The following is a 19,289-nucleotide window of genomic DNA, read 5'->3' on the forward strand; positions in this document are numbered from 1 at the left end:
TAAATAAAGGAGCGACTTACCACTTTGTGGATTTAATACATGGTGTTTGTTTATAGACCAGCCACCCAGATTTGAAGCATCCATTTCAAAGCCTTGAAGGATTACAGTTCTCTTCTCCCACAGAATAAAATCAGGACATGTTTCATATTCATATCCCACTGACACTGCAAACAAATAATTAAACATCTCTCAGTCTACCTTTTTCTCTGTGAACTGCTAGGCAGTTTTTCATTCTAGGTTTTGATATTCATCTCTCAAGTAATGATGCCACTAATTTTCCTCTGCCTGATTGCTACTGTTGTATGGTATTTTTTGAAAAAAGGGTTTTAAGAGATTAGTATGTTATTACAGCTATAGTTACTACTGCTTCAAAGCAGAAGACTGTCTGTGGTATCAGTTATGGATTTAATATGATTATAAATCTCTTCCAATGACTCCTGACTTGATTGTTTATTGCATTTTTTCTAATTACCTGAATAACAGCTTAAAAAAGAATCCATGCTAAAACAAATTGGTTTTTATTTGTTCGCTGACTATAAAAATTATAATTAGGCAGAAATGGATTGACAAGCTGAACATTTCTAGAGTTACACATTTATCTCAACAGGCTTGCACATTACCAAAATATCTGATGACAGATCTTGAATTTCCCTAAGGATAGTGGGTCTTGGGAACTCAAATTAATTAAAAAGCCTTTTCCTTTAGTACTTCCATAAAACAAAACTTCAAAATTTTTGATATCTCTAATATACCAACCTTTCAAAAAATTATTTATCTCTAAGTTTCCTAGATTTCAGTGAAACTCATTCATAAAGGAAGAATATTTTTTGACAACAAATTCCATAATGTGACCTAGGAAATATTGAAATAGTTCAACAATGTTTAAAAAAATATTTTAAGATACAAAATTAAAAAAAATTAAACATTTTTAATAGTTTCTTTCCACTTTTTCTATGTAACAGCTTTAGGTATATTTCACTTAAACCATACATAATTTAAATACCACCTAAATTCCATAATGGTATAGAATCAAATTATTTTGAACAGCTCTAATAGGGAATATTTGTGTTTGTAAGATAAATGTTCTATGGCAAACTGAAAGCTGTTCCTTACAGTAACAGCTCTAGAGCTGCTTCACCATTTTAGCAGAAAGAACCTGTTTTTGCAGCTAAACTCTGACTTGTAAAAACCACATCTCCTTAAGTACTATAAATACTGTATGTTTCAAACATTACAGGTTTCAGTTTGAGGGTCCAGCAGCCACTTTGTGCAATTCTTCTGTTACAGGAGCTCTTACAACCAGCACCAGCAAAGCTTCTGGGTACCACCCTGAGCTGAGTGCCCAAGAAAGGGCACAGAATTTCCAGAACAGCCACATCCTGTGCTGGGATGAGTCAGAAGGGTTCAGTAACCGAGCACACTATTTTCTAGGTGTTAATGCAGAGAGAAGAAAAAAGGGCAGATTTTTTCTATGAAGCAACCTCAGATTTCCCACCTACACATTAACATCTTTCCTCCAGTCATGTGTTTAACGCGCTCAATCCTGGGCCAGCTGTGTGTGCCCTTTAACACAGCCCCCCAGCCTTGCTCAGTGACCTGTTGGGGACCCACAGGACAGGTATCAGATGCTGGGAGGGAGTGTGCTGAGAGCTGAGCAAGGGAGGCATAACAATTTACAGCACCTGGAATCCATGCTCATGGATCTGCTGGCGCATCTTTACCAGGGCTGGAGCTAACTCTGTAAAGCCTCAGTATTCCCTGCCTACAGGTGACGTTTCTGAGCTGCCAAATACTCTCCAGAGGTTATCATCCCCTTCCTTAGAAGTTCACTGTTCCCTGCTCTCACAGTTACTGTACATAGATGTCTTTTTGTCCCCTCTCATCAACAAGAGACATATGGACACACACTCACTTTATGTGTGTCTACAACCAAGTTTCTTTGCAAATTTACCCATATTTATCAAAGACACTTATGCTCTGTGCTCCCAAAAGAAATATCTGTGTGATCTTAAAGCAGGGTTTCTCATCTAACTGGAAGTCCTGGTGTTATACTCATGAAAATTTCCCATCAGTAATTTTGCATGCAAAGTGATCAAGGCAAAGCATAATACTGGTATAATCATATCTTGTTAGGTGCAGGTTTTGAGAAATCTAATTTTGTAAGTGAAATTAAAATCTGTCAGCTTACCCTCATTGTGGGGTGTTACTTTCTGATCCAATTAATTTATAGCACTTTTTTGAGGTGACTGAGATTTCATTGTATGAACGTGAACTTTAGCGACTATGGTTTTAGACTTTAAGAGTCAGCAAGTACTGCTCCTTGCAGTCTCAAAATAGATTTCAAAAGATCTATTGACCATCTGTATCAAAATCCAATTCTTTTCATGCAGCTATTGAGAAGAATAATCAGTGCCAGACATACAGCTTAAGGGCTGTTGCCAAAAACCAGCTAAGAAATAAAAGACACAATTAACCAGGACAGTAAACTCTATTTCAACCTCCCCTGAAATATTTGTACTTATCTGCATCCACTTTCTTTGAACAATCAACCACAGCACCAGGTAGGGCTGTTGGAAAGCTCATTTATGCCCACCCCAAGAGGGTCCATCCTTGCAGACCCCTCAGTGCTGCTGTGTGGGATGCAGGGGCTTGCAGGAATCTGTATGGAGTTACACAGGAGCATTCATTGAATAATTGACTGAAATCCTTCTCTTGTGTTAGATTACAAGGGGACATAGACTTTACCACCAAGCTTTTGTGTCAACATCCACATGATGCTGATTTATTCAGAACAAAAAATGCTGCTTTGTCATCTCAACTGTTACTCCAAGAAGATGGCCTCTTGTGAGGAGCTTGGGGACTGGACACATGCCAGCAAACATTTCTCCAACAAGATTAAACAGAACCATTTGCATGTGGAAATATGCTCAGAAAGTCTTGTTTTCTGTAACTGGTTATGTGATCAGTGCTGTCAATAACCCTGAAGAAAAATATAGATGTTTATAGTATTTAAAAAACCAAAAGCAGATGGTTATAGTCCTGAGTTCCAGGACTTCAACCTGCTCCAATCTAATTTAATTAAAATGAATACCGAACAGAATGCATTATTAAATATTGGTAATATACTGGCAGAAGAAATTATTTTGACAAAAATTCATATAATGGATGCAGATAAAGGTCCCTGAGTAACCAGTGTGTCAATTTAAATAAAGCTTTATTGGAATCTAACAAAGCATACTAGTAATGCACTTAAAATATCAAGATTTTTGCTCCTATTTTGAAAGAAGCACAATTAACCTAAACTTTTAAGGAAAACAAAAAAAATGAAGCACAAATTAAATTATTTAAATGTTGTTATCCAGTGCTATTGTGTAAGCTTTATTCATATTTAAACACATGAAGCTCATCTGCTCCTAATTTGGAAAACTACAGTATCCTTTAATGAGAGGCTATGTATTTGAATTAAAATGTTTTAAAGTCTGGATATGTACTGGACTTCATCATCATTACAGGACTCTTAAATGATGCAGTGGGAGCAGCATAGTCAACTGTTCTCTCTCAAACATGAGACAGTGACAGCCTCTGGACACAGGGCACACATAACCAAGCTGAGGAAAGCCCCAGGTGGCACCTGTGACCCACCTGGTCCTGCCTGATCATCCATGGGAGTGCCAAAGGGCAAGCTGGAATATTTTATTATTTCTAGATTTGCACAAATATGTGTCAACAACTCACCTGATACCTTCCCTCACTGAAAAAACAAACAAACCTCAGCAATGGGTCAAGGCTGGATCTACTCCCTCGCAGGGCCTCCTGTATCTCATGCGGCTGAGAAGGGCACTGCTGCTCCTTGCCACACACCACACCGGGATGTTCAAAGTCTTGGTGTCAATGCCAGCACCTGACTGACCCCAGCAAAAAGCTGCCCACTATTCTGGAGATGTGAGCCAGAACTGGAAGATCAGTTTCAGATAGGAGAGAAGATGCAGCAGTTCTGGAGACCTTGCATCCAAGGTTGGAGGTTGGACTCCTTTAGGCCAATGCAATGTGTGAGCTACAGCTGGAATGAGAAGACCTGAGCTTCTGCATGAGCATTCATAGCAGATCAGGAAACTAATGAAGCCAAAAATGTATGGCTTATTCCTTGGTTGCTTCAGTTTTCAGCTGAATTTGCTCTTGATCTGGCTCATTTCATGATCAAATGCATGTGAGTGGTGGCCCATGGGTAAGGAGAGAATGTGGGAATGTCCCTGCAGGCAGCAGCCCATGTTGTGTGTGTTCAAGGAGACAGCAGGAACACGGTTCTGGGAAAAGCTCTGTCTGACCTTGTCCTTTGTGTATTGCATTGTGTAATCATATTCCACAGTTTGGTCTCATAACCCATCACGGATGTCCCTGTCTGTCTATGCCTGCAGTACTCTCAGGGAAGAGATGAAACGGAAAATGCTACAATCCTCCTTTTCCCCATTGCCTCCCCAGAGCCGCCTCCCAGACCACCTGTCTGGTGCACACAATAACACCATCACGCACCAGAGGCCCCGGGAGCTGCAGAGCCTGGCTGGCACCTTTTGGCCCTGCACAGGCCACTCTGCAGGCACTCTGCCTACATGGACAACACAACAATCCTGAAGGAAGCTCCTGGCTGCCCCTCAGAACAGCATCTTCATACATGGAATGAAGCATATTCCTTGTGAGGGAATACAGCTCTGTCGCCCCTGCTACTCTTGCCTTACAGCCTGATCTCCCAGTGCTTCTGGTTATAATTGCCCTGACATAAAAAGCAAACAGAACTGCTACAGAAGTGATGGGGTTGTGATTCACAATACTAAGCTTTGCTTGTAAAGTAAGTAATTCTAATACAAACCATCTATTAGTCCATTGAACAAGATAACATCAAATTAAATTAAAAAATAGAAAGCCCTTAAAAAAAACCAAATAATGAAATTAATGAAAAAAATGCTGGCTAAATAAAATGTGTTTGCACAGACAGCACTTCTGTAGCAATTCTCATAATGGCCTGTGCTGCTTGCTGAACAAAGCCTATGAGACACAATGATTTTTGGATAAACATCTTTAAACAACAAATCAATTAGTTTTAACTGTTAAGAGACATGAAATGTAGTAAGAAAGGATGCCCAAAAGTTAGAATTTTGCAAATCCTAAGCGGAAATGACATTTTAAATGTCACAGCCAAAAAATGACAGAAACAATGACACACCAAAGGTCATATTCAAAGTAACATTCAAAAACAGAGACAGCTGAATATAATGCTGTTAGTACACAACCATTCTCTGAGGGAAAAGGGAATTTTCAAATTGATTAAATTAGAAAGATGACATTGGAAGAACAAGAAAATAAATGTTTTTGGGAGATCATACAAGTCACTTCAGTGACTTTAGCTAAAGAGGCATTTGATTTAAAAGAATGTAGGAGCAGCAACAAAATTTATTTGCCATATTTTCCTGGCTTGATGTATGTGAATGCTTCTGCTTACATCAAGATGATTCTACATACCCATTGCCTCAGCCAGACCAGAAACCTTCTGTCCATATATATCTGTCTTATTCCAGGCAAATGTATACACCAAATTGGCTGCAGCAGGAAACCATTTCTGAAGCAGACGTCCTTCAACAGCAACTATGAGATGGACTTTTGCCATTCCAGAAGGGATGGTTGTGTGTGTCAAAATAATGCGCAGCAAAGTTTTATACCCTGGTGTCCGACTACTGAGGTAACTCAGCTTCACAAAACTTGAAGGAATTGCGATTTCCTCTTGGACCACCTTGGAAATAAACACATTGTTATATCTATAGCCAAGAAAAATGCAAAATTATAATAGTGAGAGCAGGTAATTATTTTACCTTTCACAATTATGATGTGAACACAGCGCCACTGAAACAACTGGTTTATTTCAGCAATGCAGTAGTCAGGCACATGACAAAATGTCCAACATCAGACACTGCTTGGTCAACTTACTGGATGGCAGGCTGTCTGTCTGATAAATAGCCTCTTCCTCTGATGCTTTACTGGTATCTACTGAGAAGCAAATTCTGCATCTGTGCACATATTCTTACATACAAGCTGTACAGCTTTACCTTGTCTTTATTACTTGGTTTACTTACCAAGTGCTCTTAGCTGGAGTATAATTGATTTTTTTTTAAATATACATACATCTTCTGTCATGTACATTGTGAAGTTAAGATACTATCCTGATTTGAAGACAGTAACTTTAACTTGGGGAGTGTTAAGAAAGGAGAAAGACCTTCCTGCTAAACCATTTGTGGAGCTAGGCCAAGCTCCAGCAAGAAAGGTCATGGTGTACGAAGGAGCAGCATTAGGAACCTAGCAAGCTAACTGGGGACACACAGCAGTGAGGATGAAACAGCCTGAGCATCAGAGTCATCTCGCTCACAGGTAAATCCCCAGGGAGTGAAATGAACTCAAATCACAGGGCCCTGCTGTCAGAGCTGCTTTCTGAACCACTTGGATTAAAGCAAGCTTGGATATGCCCACTGTGGGGTGATATCAATTCCCACTGCAATGGAGATGGGCCCTCAGCAACTGGAAGAACTGCAAAGGCTCTGAGCTTGTCAGGGGAAAAAAGAAATTTGGCCTTGACCTTTTGAATCATGTGGGGCTTGGAGCAACAAAAAGGGATTTAGCTCCTGGGATAAAAGAGCTGTTCTGGGACAGACTGTGAGGAAGAGTGGGCAAGAGACAAGACTGACTCCTTGGAGGATGCTACCACAGTCACTCAAAAGCCACCTGAAAACTAGACTGTGGTTAACAAGATTAATGATGTTAGTGCATTTCTGTACTAATGAATCGACCTGTCACAATGTTAAATTCATCATGCTTGGAAAAAGACAAACTGTTTTGTTTATATTTTCCAGTTTTTAAATTTTCCTTATTTAACAATAGATTACTTCACTTTCAACCAATTTTATTTACTCACTGCAACAGTATCACTGTCAGAGCATTGCTGCAGTACAGCTGGAGGTCTGCCAGCACTTGTCATTTCAACATATGAAATGTAGTGCTGCCAGGGAAATCCTGCTCCTTTTATTGTTCCTGATTTGCAGTGTTCCCCTTCTTTCCTGCTGACATCCCAGCTGTCCTCTCTGTTATACATCTGACATTCCTTTTCATTTTTTAATAGAAAAGCAGGAAGAAATATTCATGCATTAATACATGCTAATATAACTTTTTATCCTATTATTCTCAGTTAATTTTTGCTCAATTCCCAGAACCATACAATGAAACTGAACACTCTAAGAAACCTCCAATGCCAAAAAAAAAAAAAAAAAAAAAAAAAGGAAAGAATTTGGGAGTGGTTTCTGAGTACTAGACTGCATCTTTGAGTACCCTGATGTTCAAACACCACCTAGGCATACCTCATGTGGAGCACTGTGAACCAGTTTTTTTACTGGTGTGCAGCAGTTATTCTTAATTTATGTTCATTAGTTTCACATATTACATTCTATGAAGCAATGCTCTAACCATCAATTGGATGAAACATGATAATAGTTATGGAGGTGTTTAGACATAATTCAGTTCAAGCAGAGGTCTCTCACATGTAGAATAAAGTAGCAACACTTTTATAAGGCTACAGGTACTCTCCCAAGTATCTTCCAGGCTTTCTTGGTGAAATTAAAAGAGAATCCAAAAGTGGTCTTATTCTTTAAAATCTAACTTATCAAACAACATACTAAAAATTAAGGGCATTGATATGACCCAAGCTGTGTTTTGTTGTGTGTTCGACTCTCACAACCTCTTTTAAGTCCCAAGTAAAACAACAGTTAATTACAAGATTAATTAGAAATTACTTCAAACACTTCAGGGAGAAAAAAAACCAATTTAAATTAAAAAACAAGTCCTAAAGATCATGTTGAAATTGCTCTACTGTGGAAAGGAAGTAATAAAACCCAGGAATCGGACATAAAGCTTTGAATGGATGAAACACCCCTAGTAATGCTCAAAGCATCATGTCTCACACTGATGCTTGGGAAGTTGTACTGTTCATCTGTAGCTAAAAATGGTTTTGTGCATCATTATCAACAAATCACAGTTTCAATAATAATTCATGTTGGCATTCCCCACTTCCTTCTACTTGAAGGTAAGAAATAAAGCACCTTTAAATATTAAAAAGTAAGGAAAGAATAAAGACAACAGAATCTTGTTAAACAGTACTAAATAGACATGCCTTGGTGTTATTCTGCCAAGTGAATGACATTACAGCAGTTATTTACTCACTATCTTTGAAGATTGTCTAAACCTGGTTTTGCAACTAGAACAAACTGTTAATTTAAAAGTGTTTTCATTACCTGTAATTCTGGAATAACAGTTCCTCTTTCAGGACAGGAACCTCCAAATGCTGTCAGTGGGGAAGGAAGTACAATTGGATTTGGACTGATAAAACTACTGATGTCACAAGATGGTGTATCCAACTCTGTTCTTTGCATTACAACTTTGTCTACAATGATAAATCTATTCCAAGGTAACCAAAGTGTTCTTTTTTCAGATATAAAAGGAGATCTGTCAAAAACTAGAGTGACAGAGATTCCTCCAACAGCCACAAGGTCAAAACTGGAAAAGAGAAAACAAACTGTTTTGTTTATTTTTGTTTTTTTCATCACATTACCACATCTTCCAATGCATCACAAACAAAAACTTTATGTTTGTTATTACAGCTTTTAATTTAGTATGGAAATCATTCAAGCATATAGTCTTTGCATCACATTGGTATCCACAAAGAAGCTTTACCTCTGTGTGCTTTCTCCCTGTATGCATCAACACCAAGGCACAGAATTTCTCTGTTACTGGGCCTCTCTCCCCTCTATCAACTAGCATTAATACTAATAAAAGTGTGAACCCAGTTGCTTTGGTTTATATGAAAAAAATTCCTATCCCAGAAAAAGGATGCCACTCATCATCTATGCATGAAGAGCATGCAGAATAAAAAGGCTTAAAGCCTGTTAGGCCTTAGCTCTATTAACATAACCTTTTCCCTTTTTCTAAAAGCACCAGGAGGAAAAGGTTGAGTAAGTACACTGAGCATATGACTTCCCTGTAGAGGATAGGAAATTTTTGGGAAAGATGGTGATTAATTGCACTGAGAACTGAGTCAGCTCTTGAACACAAGTAGGATGATCCTCTGGGAGCTACTGCAAAGAACCTTTGGCACATCTGGGCTGCAGAACAGTGGGACATAGAAGGCATGATGTACAGTCTCAATTTCAGAATTTCTGACATCCACAGTCAGGCAACACAAGGTAATATGTAAATAGCTACTTCACTCTCTTTATTACTGAGTGCATCTATTATGGAGGTTTTTGATGGTAACAAACTGTGATAAGAAGTCAGACTTAATTATGCATATCTCATCACATTTCCCAAATGACACCGATTACATTCACAGCAAAATACAGGTAGCATATTTTAATGCAACAACTTTATCCAGGCTAGCGTAAGGAGGAAATGATAATTACTAACTTTCAGTAGTGTGATTTGAAAGTCAATAAACTAAGGTGAAATAAATATGCACACTCTTTACTTTTATAAATTGGCAAAGCCAAACAAAAAACATAGTTGTGGAAACAGTGACAAATTGCACCCCTTTTTCCCTGCTGGAAGACAGCTTCAGATTTCTGTAATTCACAATCCATCCAAGGAAGATGAAGTCTCAAACTGCTCTTAACAGCTTAATTGAAGTTCAGGAGCAAGTCATGACCCTATTGCAAATGGAGGGTCAACCCTGGAGCGCAATATAGAATATATTGAAATCTCACCTGTCATTGAGAAATGAACTCAGACCTGCAAGGCTGGTGAAGAAGAGGAAGCCAGGGCTGGTTATGGAACAGCAATTTAACCATTTGTCTTTGAAAAGACTCTTGTTCCCAGTTTTCCTTGTGTGTCTCAGATGGTCAGCTAAAAGATTTCACTTCATTGACACCTCAATAAAGTGGGTGGATGATTCACACTTAACAACAACAAAAAAATGCGGGAAGGTATTTCCTGGAAAACCTGACTTGTGATAATATTCCAAAGTCAAGAAGGTAGTGTTACAGCAGACCTGGCACATTTTGACTCCAGGAGTTTGAATGTCACTGTAATTTTGTTGCAGTTCGGGTTTATTTCTTCTCTTTCTTTTTTTTTTGTCTTTTTGCTACAGAGAGCTCCAATTAACTGTGCTCCCAGACCAGAAGGCCAGATGTCATCCTCAAGCCACACTGTGAACTGTGATGTCTACGAAAATTTTGTACATGAACAGAAGTTGGCAGATGGCCATAACTACATAAACCTAAACCAGTGGAGGATCATATATGAAAGCCTGACCTTCCATCCTGTCGACTGATGGTGTATCCATACTCATTGTGGTGCAGGAAACTGACGTTCACTCCAACCAAAGGTGTTCCATCGATTGCCACAACCTGGCCTCGGATGACACATGCCCGCCTGTAACAAGCAGAGTAGATGACATGTTACAAACATAAGGAAGGTAAGAAGGGCATTGATTTCAGAAACTGGGCTGTGCTTTGGTCCCAGACAGACAGAACCACTCTGGTATGAGAGTGACTACTGACTTTTGGAAGAGAAGTCATACAGGTGCAAAAGATTGATTTGAAAAAGAACACCACACAGACTCTCCCATAAACCGTTGGTATAGGGAGAATATATTCGCATTTCCTGACATATTCTAGGGTACTGTTTGTTCTACCACTGAATGATACTGCAAAGGTTTCACTGATAGTGGGATTTAGCTTGCTGCAGCTCTAGGGAGTGATGGCTTGTGAGAGAAAGAAACCACATTCTCTGCTGCTAGGTATAGGACATAGTTGTCTATTAGAAAAAAGCTGAACTAATGTGATAAGGCAGCAGTGAGACACACGGGCTCCACCGAACTTCAAAATTATATAGGTAAATTCACAGGGTGCCTAATCAAGTGTAACATACATTTTTCTCAATCCCCCACCACATGTGATGCCCTTCTAAATTCCCTCTGGGATGCATTGTACTTGCACCCACTTTCCAGTTTATCCTCACATTCCAGTGAAGAAGTTGGAACATGTCTGCACAGCAGAACACATCAAAGTCAATGGACAGGAAAGTGAACTCATTACTAAGTGCGTCTAATCGGAGGCTAACAGGATCACGGAATCATAGAAAATGAGAGCTGAAAGGAAAGACTACAAGACTTTATCTTGTGCATTCCTTTGCCTCGGGTTAGATCAACTATGCCTACATCAGTCCAGACAGATGCTTGTCTAACTCTATAAGCTCACCAAGTAACCCATTCCAGTGCCTCTGTATGAGTGCTCTGCTCATGGCAAGTTCTTCTTACTGTCCAATTTGAACCTCCACTGTTGTCCTTTCAGGCCATTGCTTACACCTTAGTCACAGAAATAGTGAAGAAATGACTCTTTTTCTTAGCTTTAGCCTTTTATCTATATGAATAATGAAACACAAAGGAATCGGGTCCCCTAAGGATGAGGAGTAAGATGTAAAAAATCCTTATGGTGTAGATTAGGACCTAGAGGGATTTTCCAAGGGTTTACACAGCTACATTCCACTGAAAGTCCTCCCAGTATTTTTGCCCCAGGCTGACAGCTACACCACATCAATATACCTGCACTGGCTGAACCAACACAGGGCTTGGAAGCTCATGATACTACTGCATCTGTTTCCTGGAACTGCAGTTTGAGGTAATGAAATGAACAGTGTATGCAGAAGTCTTTGGTAACATTAAGACATTTAGGGTCAAAACCAATAGAACACTTATAAAGTGAACTGGCATTAATTACTCAATATAAATGACAAGCATAAATTTAGACATTGTTATGTTTCTTTCTCAATTTGAAAATTTGTGGCAAACCTCAACAGACACATCTACTCACAGTCAATAAGTGATGTAAATAAAAAAACTGAATAGCTCCTCAGACAAAGGTTATTTAGGAGTCTACATATGAATTAAATGTGAATTAAATTGAATTAAAAATATCCCTAGACAGATTAATTGACCATGATCCAATGAAATCATATGCAGAAATTGGAGAATATAAATTTCTTAAAATTTTGACATGCCTCTTAAGATCCCATTCTCCCAAGCCACTAACAGGGCACTAATTTATCACCATGATATCATCAAACCCATCTGACTATGACTTGAGAAAATGCAAATTAACCTTTTTGTGAGTACACCATTCACCATAATTGCTAATAGGAATTCCATGCTCCTAGGCCACGGAAAGATGCTGATAAATCCTAGAGGAACGGGAGATGCTGTATTATTGCCAGTGTGCAAAACAAGAGTTCTGATTTATCACCTGTTTTGTTTTGTCCATGAAGTAATTGGTTGTGGCCCTATTTGTGGCCCAAAATCTGCTGCTCCACTGAAGGCAATTGAGTTCCTGTTTGTCTCAACAGACTCACAAGACTCACTCAACAGAACAGTCAGGTCCAACTACTCTTTGATTTGTTAGAGTAGAAAATACTTGTTTCTATTATTTTCCCATACTTCTAACATCAACAGATGTGCATTTTCTTTAACACCTTTATTAGTGCACTCCACATATTTACAACACACTGGTGTGAGTGTGAAACTCCTGGGAGTAACCATTATTCAGTGCATTGTTCTTGCACTCCTGTTCATTACACACAGACTTGTCTTCTGACACTACTCTGTCCTCATATTTTTTCAAGCACACAAATTTGTATGATAACAGCTCATCAAAATCTCCATTATTTCATCCATGGCCTTTCCTTTATTAATTCTCTTTAATTCATATTATTTATAAATAATTTTAAGAAACTTATCTTTCAACATTGTCCTTTTTTAGTCTTCATATTTTACAAGCCATTACGGTATGTGATAAATACACAAAAACCTCATTAATCTGTATTTATCTGTACTGAATTGTCTTTGTAATCTCTTAGATTTTAAATGTCCTAAGCCTGCCTCTGTGTTCCTACATTTGTCCCCACTATTTAATGTCTCTTTATCAGCTGCTCTAAGTTGAAGAGTCTTCTCTGGCCTCTTTTTGAGTAACCAGAACCTCCTAAATCTTTGACTAAGATTTGATCAGAATTAGCTTTAATTCTGGCATTTACTGCAGCTATGAAAACATTTTTGAGTTACTTTATGACCAGCACAAGTCTCCAAGGCTCAGTAGGTAACTAAGAGCCCCAGCTTGCAGCCAGCTCTCCCTTGTTTCCCAATGCCCTGGCAGCTCACAGAGCACACCCCATGTCCTCAGGCATGCTGGACACAGGTTCTCTGCAGCTCTGCTGCTTAGAGAACACCTCACTTAATTCCTTCCCTTACCAGAGCTTTTAGAGCATGTTCCCTGCAGTGATGTCCCTTCACAGCCAACAGCCACTTCACGCTTCTGTGCTTCCACATTCATCCTCTCCCAGATGAGCTGGAGGCCTTGCTACCACTCACTGCTTCTCTTCATTTGAGCAAAAAAACCTCTAAAGATCATGATGTCTCCTCAATGCACTGTACTTTCTGCCTCTAAGATTTATTCCACACTCTCGTGACTACCCTGTTTTGCTTTCTCATGGGGGATAACTTGTACTATCTGTCCAACTGCCACCTATTTGTGATGATTGCATAACTTCAGACCTAAGGCTTTCCAAGTTGTTTTGACTTGAAAGTAAGTGCAAAAATGTCTTCTCTAATTTGGTGAAGCTGGGCAGGAACATGGCCTGATAAGATGCCCTAGTGTTTTCAAATGCATTAAAAATGTTCTCATTCCCCTGGCAAGCTGTACTAAATCTGCAACTCCAGAGGGAGCAGTTGGCTTTTTGAAAGAAAGCTGAGATTCCCACGGGTTGCAGGTGGCCTAAAATAAGTAGGACTCCTCTGTCAATGCTTCATGGGTCATTCCACAAGTAACTGAGGAACTCACTACTCTGTGGATCTCAGATCTCTGCTGTCAGGAAGTTTGTTTGACATCTCTAATTTAAAATATGAACAGAAGTTTAAACTTTTGATGTATTCTTTCAGTACTTGTAAAGCATTTTATTATTTACCACCATTCTGCCTTGCTCTTCTGCTACCTACCTGCTATTTTTTTGCTTTTGTTTTGCATGTTAAGTTTCCAATATGCACCTCAGGCTGAGACATTAGGCTCAGATATGGAACTCTGTCAAGCAGCTTGTGAATTTGCAAGTGTCACATTACCAGAAGATGTCATTTACTGTATTACATTTCTGATTAAAATCTTCAATGAGAGAAATTAAGCTGAAGGCTAGTGAGGTACATTCATTTCTTCCTGCTGACAACGTTGCTGTAAGCAACATTTGAAGGGTAATTAATTCAGTACCATACAGTGGACCCTTTCGTGGGCAATTTGCAGTGAGCCAAATAGCTTGCCAGCAGCATGCATTACAAAAAAACCTCAGCAAAGAAACAAGCTAAAAACTTTACTGAGAACAGAAGTTGACAAAATCATAATAACCTGCTATACCCTGCTACACATAGTAGGTTAAAACCATGCCTGATGTAAGCAAGCACATTTCCATTTATCCAGAATGTCTCTAATCTGCCTTTCACCATGTCACAATTTAAGTGGGAGTTTGTAAAAACCCAGTGCATATGACATAATTTTGACATAACAAAAAGTAAAATTTTTTGCAAACATGTAGCCCCTTAACAATATTTTTGGTGTGGTATTTAACAATGGCTCATGCAACATCCTGACGGTACTGTATAAGCCAAATGTTTAAATATTAGACCTAAGCTAAAGTCCATGATGCAAATGCAGAGGGATAGATGTCTCAGCAGCTGTCAGAACAACTAGTTTTACTATGTCAGATTATTTGGAAAATTCCAGGATATGGCAGAGACCAAATAGTTCCAGTATGAAGGACAGAGATAATCTTCATTTTTGATAGCTTTCCAAGATATAATCAACATCATTTTGTCTCCAGTGAGACTCATGCAAACATCACCCAAACTAGGATTCCACTGACCTGTGGTATAGTAAAACACTGCACAATGTCATTTGAATCAGAAGACTGAAAACATTGGATAGATGTCTCTTCCTTAATCCTCCTAATGGTCTGAGATATCTTGTAAGGGGAAATTAAAAAAAAAAAGAGGCAAATAGGGCTTTGCAAAATTGGAGCACCAGTGGGAGTGGAAGCCAGTGCTCTGAAATAAATGCATGCCACTATTACATCCAATCCTTCCGACATTTCATTTTTAACCACCAATGCTATAGAATCAGCAGCATTGCAGGCAGCCATGAGTTAATATCACCTGCCTAGACACAACCTTTTCAGCAACAGCCCAAAGGAGATTAAAAATCCCCAAGCATTCTTTGGTCTTTAGCAGATAGGCTGGATCACAGATTTCTGATGTTTTTTACTGTAGCAGCAGTTGTCTTTCTGTATTTTTTTCAGTAATCTTAATTCCCAGGAGAAGAACCAACACAAGATGACAGTCAGATTGGCGATGTCAGAGGCAGCACAGTTCATCTATTGCCTCTTTCAGAGACCCTGCTTATCTCTCATCCTTGAGTGAAATTCTGGCAGTTTTTAATAACATTTGACTTATGGATGAACAATATTTCAACAGCCTGGAAGACTCGAGAATGAAGCAAAGTGTGGACTGAGGAACCCTTTGGGCTGCCCAGTACATTGTAGATTACTTTTGACAAACCCCTGGAGACATGGCATGAGTCTCCAGGCACTGCCCTGACTCTAAAGATGCAGCCACCCTCATCTGAATCCCAATGATTTTCTCACCAAACTAACTATGAATTTGTCTACAATGTGAGGAAATGATATATGGGGTGTTAGTGATACACCAGTGCCAGTAAAGTCCTACTCCTCAGTGGCAAGAAGTTGGAAGCCATGGGGAGGTTGGGCTGCTGCTCACACACAGAACTTTGCTGCTCTTTAGTCTTCAAAGGCATGGCAGGTATCAGGGTAAAGAAACGAAATACTCAGAAAAAGCTTTTAAATCCAAGTTAAATCCCATCAATGATAGCTTTAAAAGATCAATTTCTTATATCTATAAAAGCACATTGATGGGATTATGTGCAATCTGGCTGCTAACATTTGCAGTGCCACAGAACACTGTACAGGCAACTTGAGCATTCACCTCCTCTCTGGATACTCCTCACTGTGAGGCATTTTAATGAGGAAAATTTTTCAGTGGTGAATTATGGTTTAAACTGCACACAGAGCCAGCCAAGGACCCTGCCCCAAGAAGACTGACCTCATTCATAAGTGCAACACTCCAAGAGACCCACCAGTGGCAGGTGGGTGCTTCTCACAGAATTCATCTTCATGGCCAATTGTTCTACATATTTATAACATCCTGTTACATTATTAATAGTGATTAAGTGTTGTATTTCAGATCAATAGTGGTTGTTTACAAATTTACTTTATTAAAAATTAATGCTGAAAAAAAAAGTGCACTGAATTTGTGTGCAGGATTGTGTTGAGGTTGTAATCTAAGTGTTATGTACTGTGAAAATAAAAAATTCTTATGTGCTTGTTACTGGAACATGGTTTATTTAATGCATAGGCCTAGTTGACAAGGTAATAGGTGATGTGGATGATTTGTGGATCTCTTTGTCAGCATGTAAGTTATAGCTTCCCAAGTGAACTGCAGCATAAAAACTTACGTGTCCCTCTATTCCAAATAGAGGAATATTCAAGAAAATATGTGTTACCAGGTTTTCTGAGCAAGTAAATGCCCTTTTTCTACTGCACAGTTCCTTCCTGTTAAAGGGCAAAGCCAATCTCAGAAACACTTGGGGATCACTCTACTCTCTGCATGATAACCTGCAGCACAAAACAGTAAACTCCACACTTCTTTATCAAAGTGTAGCAAAACCAAGGAAGTTTTTAAATGCATGAATAAATTAAGTGGTACATATTAAATTCATTACACTGTAAATACCAATCAAATTGTACTGGGCAGAAAGGTGACTGAAGACAGCAGATGTGAACCCAACTTGTCCTGCATCCTGCCATTATGTAAGTACAGTGTGAAGGGCTGAATTCCCCTGCTGTTTTTACAAGTATGAGACAACTTACCTTCCACGACAGTCAGTCTTGTTATTAGGAACGGCAGAGTTTGTTGCTGGGACACTTCCACCAATCAGACAGGTAGCAACAACAATCTGATAAGCAAGATCCTCAGCTGTTGGGACTTTAAAGTTTTCTATCCTCTTAAGTATTTTATGAACACTGGTGAAGAATGCTTAGGTATCCCCATTTTTCCATGGTTAAATAATTCAATTGCAGTTCTCAGTATTCAGAAAAGTCTTTCATTTAAAAGAAGACTCACCTGCTCTCAAAGGAGACATCTCCTGGGATTACATGAGTGCTTTCCTTCCCAATAAGGAATCTGATTCGATCATAAAAAAGCCTTGGAGGATGCTGAGAGAAAGGTGGCTGACTGTGCTGAATAAGGTCAAGGGGATCAGGCGAACCCTGGCAGAGAGGACTTGAGTAACAATTGCTTTGCTGACAACAGTCAGGGTCTACACAGTCTGTCAAGCCATCTAAAATGGAAAGAATGGAATCTTCAGGAAATTGAGAGGTTCTGAGAATAAAGTACCACAATTATTATTAGAGAGCACAGGAGGGATGTAATCAATGTGAAGACATGCTGATTATGACACAGTCAAATTCAATAAAGCATTAATGCACATGCTTAGTCCAGGAGGGGTATTTGTCTCAGTCATTGTGTCACTGTATCACCTCACCAAATCTTCATTCAATATGAAAACAGAACCTACAAATTAAGTGAATAGGGAAGAGCAGGACAGTCTTCCCTGCAGAACACACAGAGGAAAGTGATTACACTTCACTTGTCAGTGCAATGTGATCCACACTGTGCAGCTGCTCCCTCTAACAGCCCTTTCTTGTCAGCATTGCCTGGTCACCCCAGGTGGACATACACTCACTAATCAGTCCCCAGTAACGAGGTCTGAAATTTATCCAACTCTCCTAAGTGTCCCCACTGCAGCAGTAAAAAAAATGTACTTGTTATAGTTGTCTGACTTCTGTTTTAAGCCCTACAATAGTTTTACAAGTGGTTTAGGATATTTACTTTTCATTTACTGATTGCAAAACCAGAATGATTCAGAAAGCACATAATCACAACTGCACTCCTGCAGTTGATACATGAATATACACTTTGATTCAGGCTCTATTCCAGTGACCAGACAGTTACAGTCTTCTCTATAGACGTTTGTACCACAACAGAAAATTTGGAAAGTGAAAATAAAGCTGTACCTCCTCTGTCCATTTTCCAGTATGAAAAATAGAAGAAATAATAGATTTTTTCCAGAAATCGACATTTTTTCATGGACAAACTTGCAGCAACATTTGTGGGTAAAATTAAGTTACTTAAATATCTAAAGCTTATGATAAAAATTGAAGAACTGAAGTACATCTAAATCAGGAACCTAAATAAAACTTAAAATTGGGCTATTGGCATTTAATTGCTTCTATCAGCAGCTTAGATGTCCAAATTGCCTAAATTACATACTCAATCAGAAACAGATTTAATAGGAGATAGTAAAATATCCAACAATCTTCTTCAACATCCACTTTATGACTTAGCAGCTGTGTTTCTTGCATTTAAAGCAACTAAAGGTGTTTTATCTTTCAATAAAGACACCTCTTTGTATTTCTAGCATGGTTGGTCTGAATAAATGCAGAGTCATCATATCACTGTATGGATCTCCTTTGTGTTAAAACAGGAATGCTATAGGATCAACATACTGTCAGATATTTTCACTTCAAGTTTTGACTTTGCATGTTCTGTTCATACAAACACCTTGAAGTCTATCAAACTGCACCTCCTCCAGGCAAACTGTGCCAGCAGGGAAGCTCCTGGAATTTTGTCATTGACTTTAATGGGTGTGAGACCAATCCTTACCAAACCTACTGTTCTCTCAACAGAGCTCTGTGTGAATACTCAATAAACAGCAGCATAAAACATTCACTTTGAAAAGAAAGCAAAAGCCCTTCTACAGAACAAACACATATAATGAAATGGGCTTTCCTGGCATCTGAAAATCCCTGCCTGACCTTAAGCAAGATAATTGCTTGGTTAAGCAAAAAACATTAACAAATGTATCCTCTGCAGCTGGGAAATCAGATAGAGCAGGCTAGTTTTTTGTGAAAATGAGCCAAGGGCAACTGTAGATAGCTAGCAACAATAATCTAGGACCCTCAGCTCCAGCAGAGCTGGCATGGCTACAGGTCACTGTGTGCTTTAAGCTCTTTCCACATTCCCAAATCCTGGAGACAACAGG

General features: G+C 39.0%; 1 protein-coding gene across 5 annotated transcripts in view; it reads right to left on the reverse strand.

Moving 5' to 3' along the window:
• The window catches only part of TENM1 (teneurin transmembrane protein 1), a 313,366-nt gene that overhangs the window by 68,110 nt on the left and 225,967 nt on the right, over positions 1-19,289 (reverse strand). For all 5 annotated transcript variants that reach the window (XM_015626362.2, XM_015626359.2, XM_015626361.2 and 2 more), the window contains 5 exons: positions 17,309-17,525; positions 10,336-10,455; positions 8,325-8,586; positions 5,515-5,782; positions 21-164 (listed from right to left, as the gene is read on the reverse strand). In XM_015626362.2, the coding sequence (XP_015481848.1) occupies positions 21-164; positions 5,515-5,782; positions 8,325-8,586; positions 10,336-10,455; positions 17,309-17,525 (1,011 nt within the window). The remainder of the gene's footprint in view (positions 1-20; positions 165-5,514; positions 5,783-8,324; positions 8,587-10,335; positions 10,456-17,308; positions 17,526-19,289) is intronic.

This window comes from Parus major, chromosome 4A (assembly GCF_001522545.3).
Source record: "Parus major isolate Abel chromosome 4A, Parus_major1.1, whole genome shotgun sequence".
In the NCBI taxonomy this organism is placed as follows: domain Eukaryota; kingdom Metazoa; phylum Chordata; class Aves; order Passeriformes; family Paridae; genus Parus; species Parus major.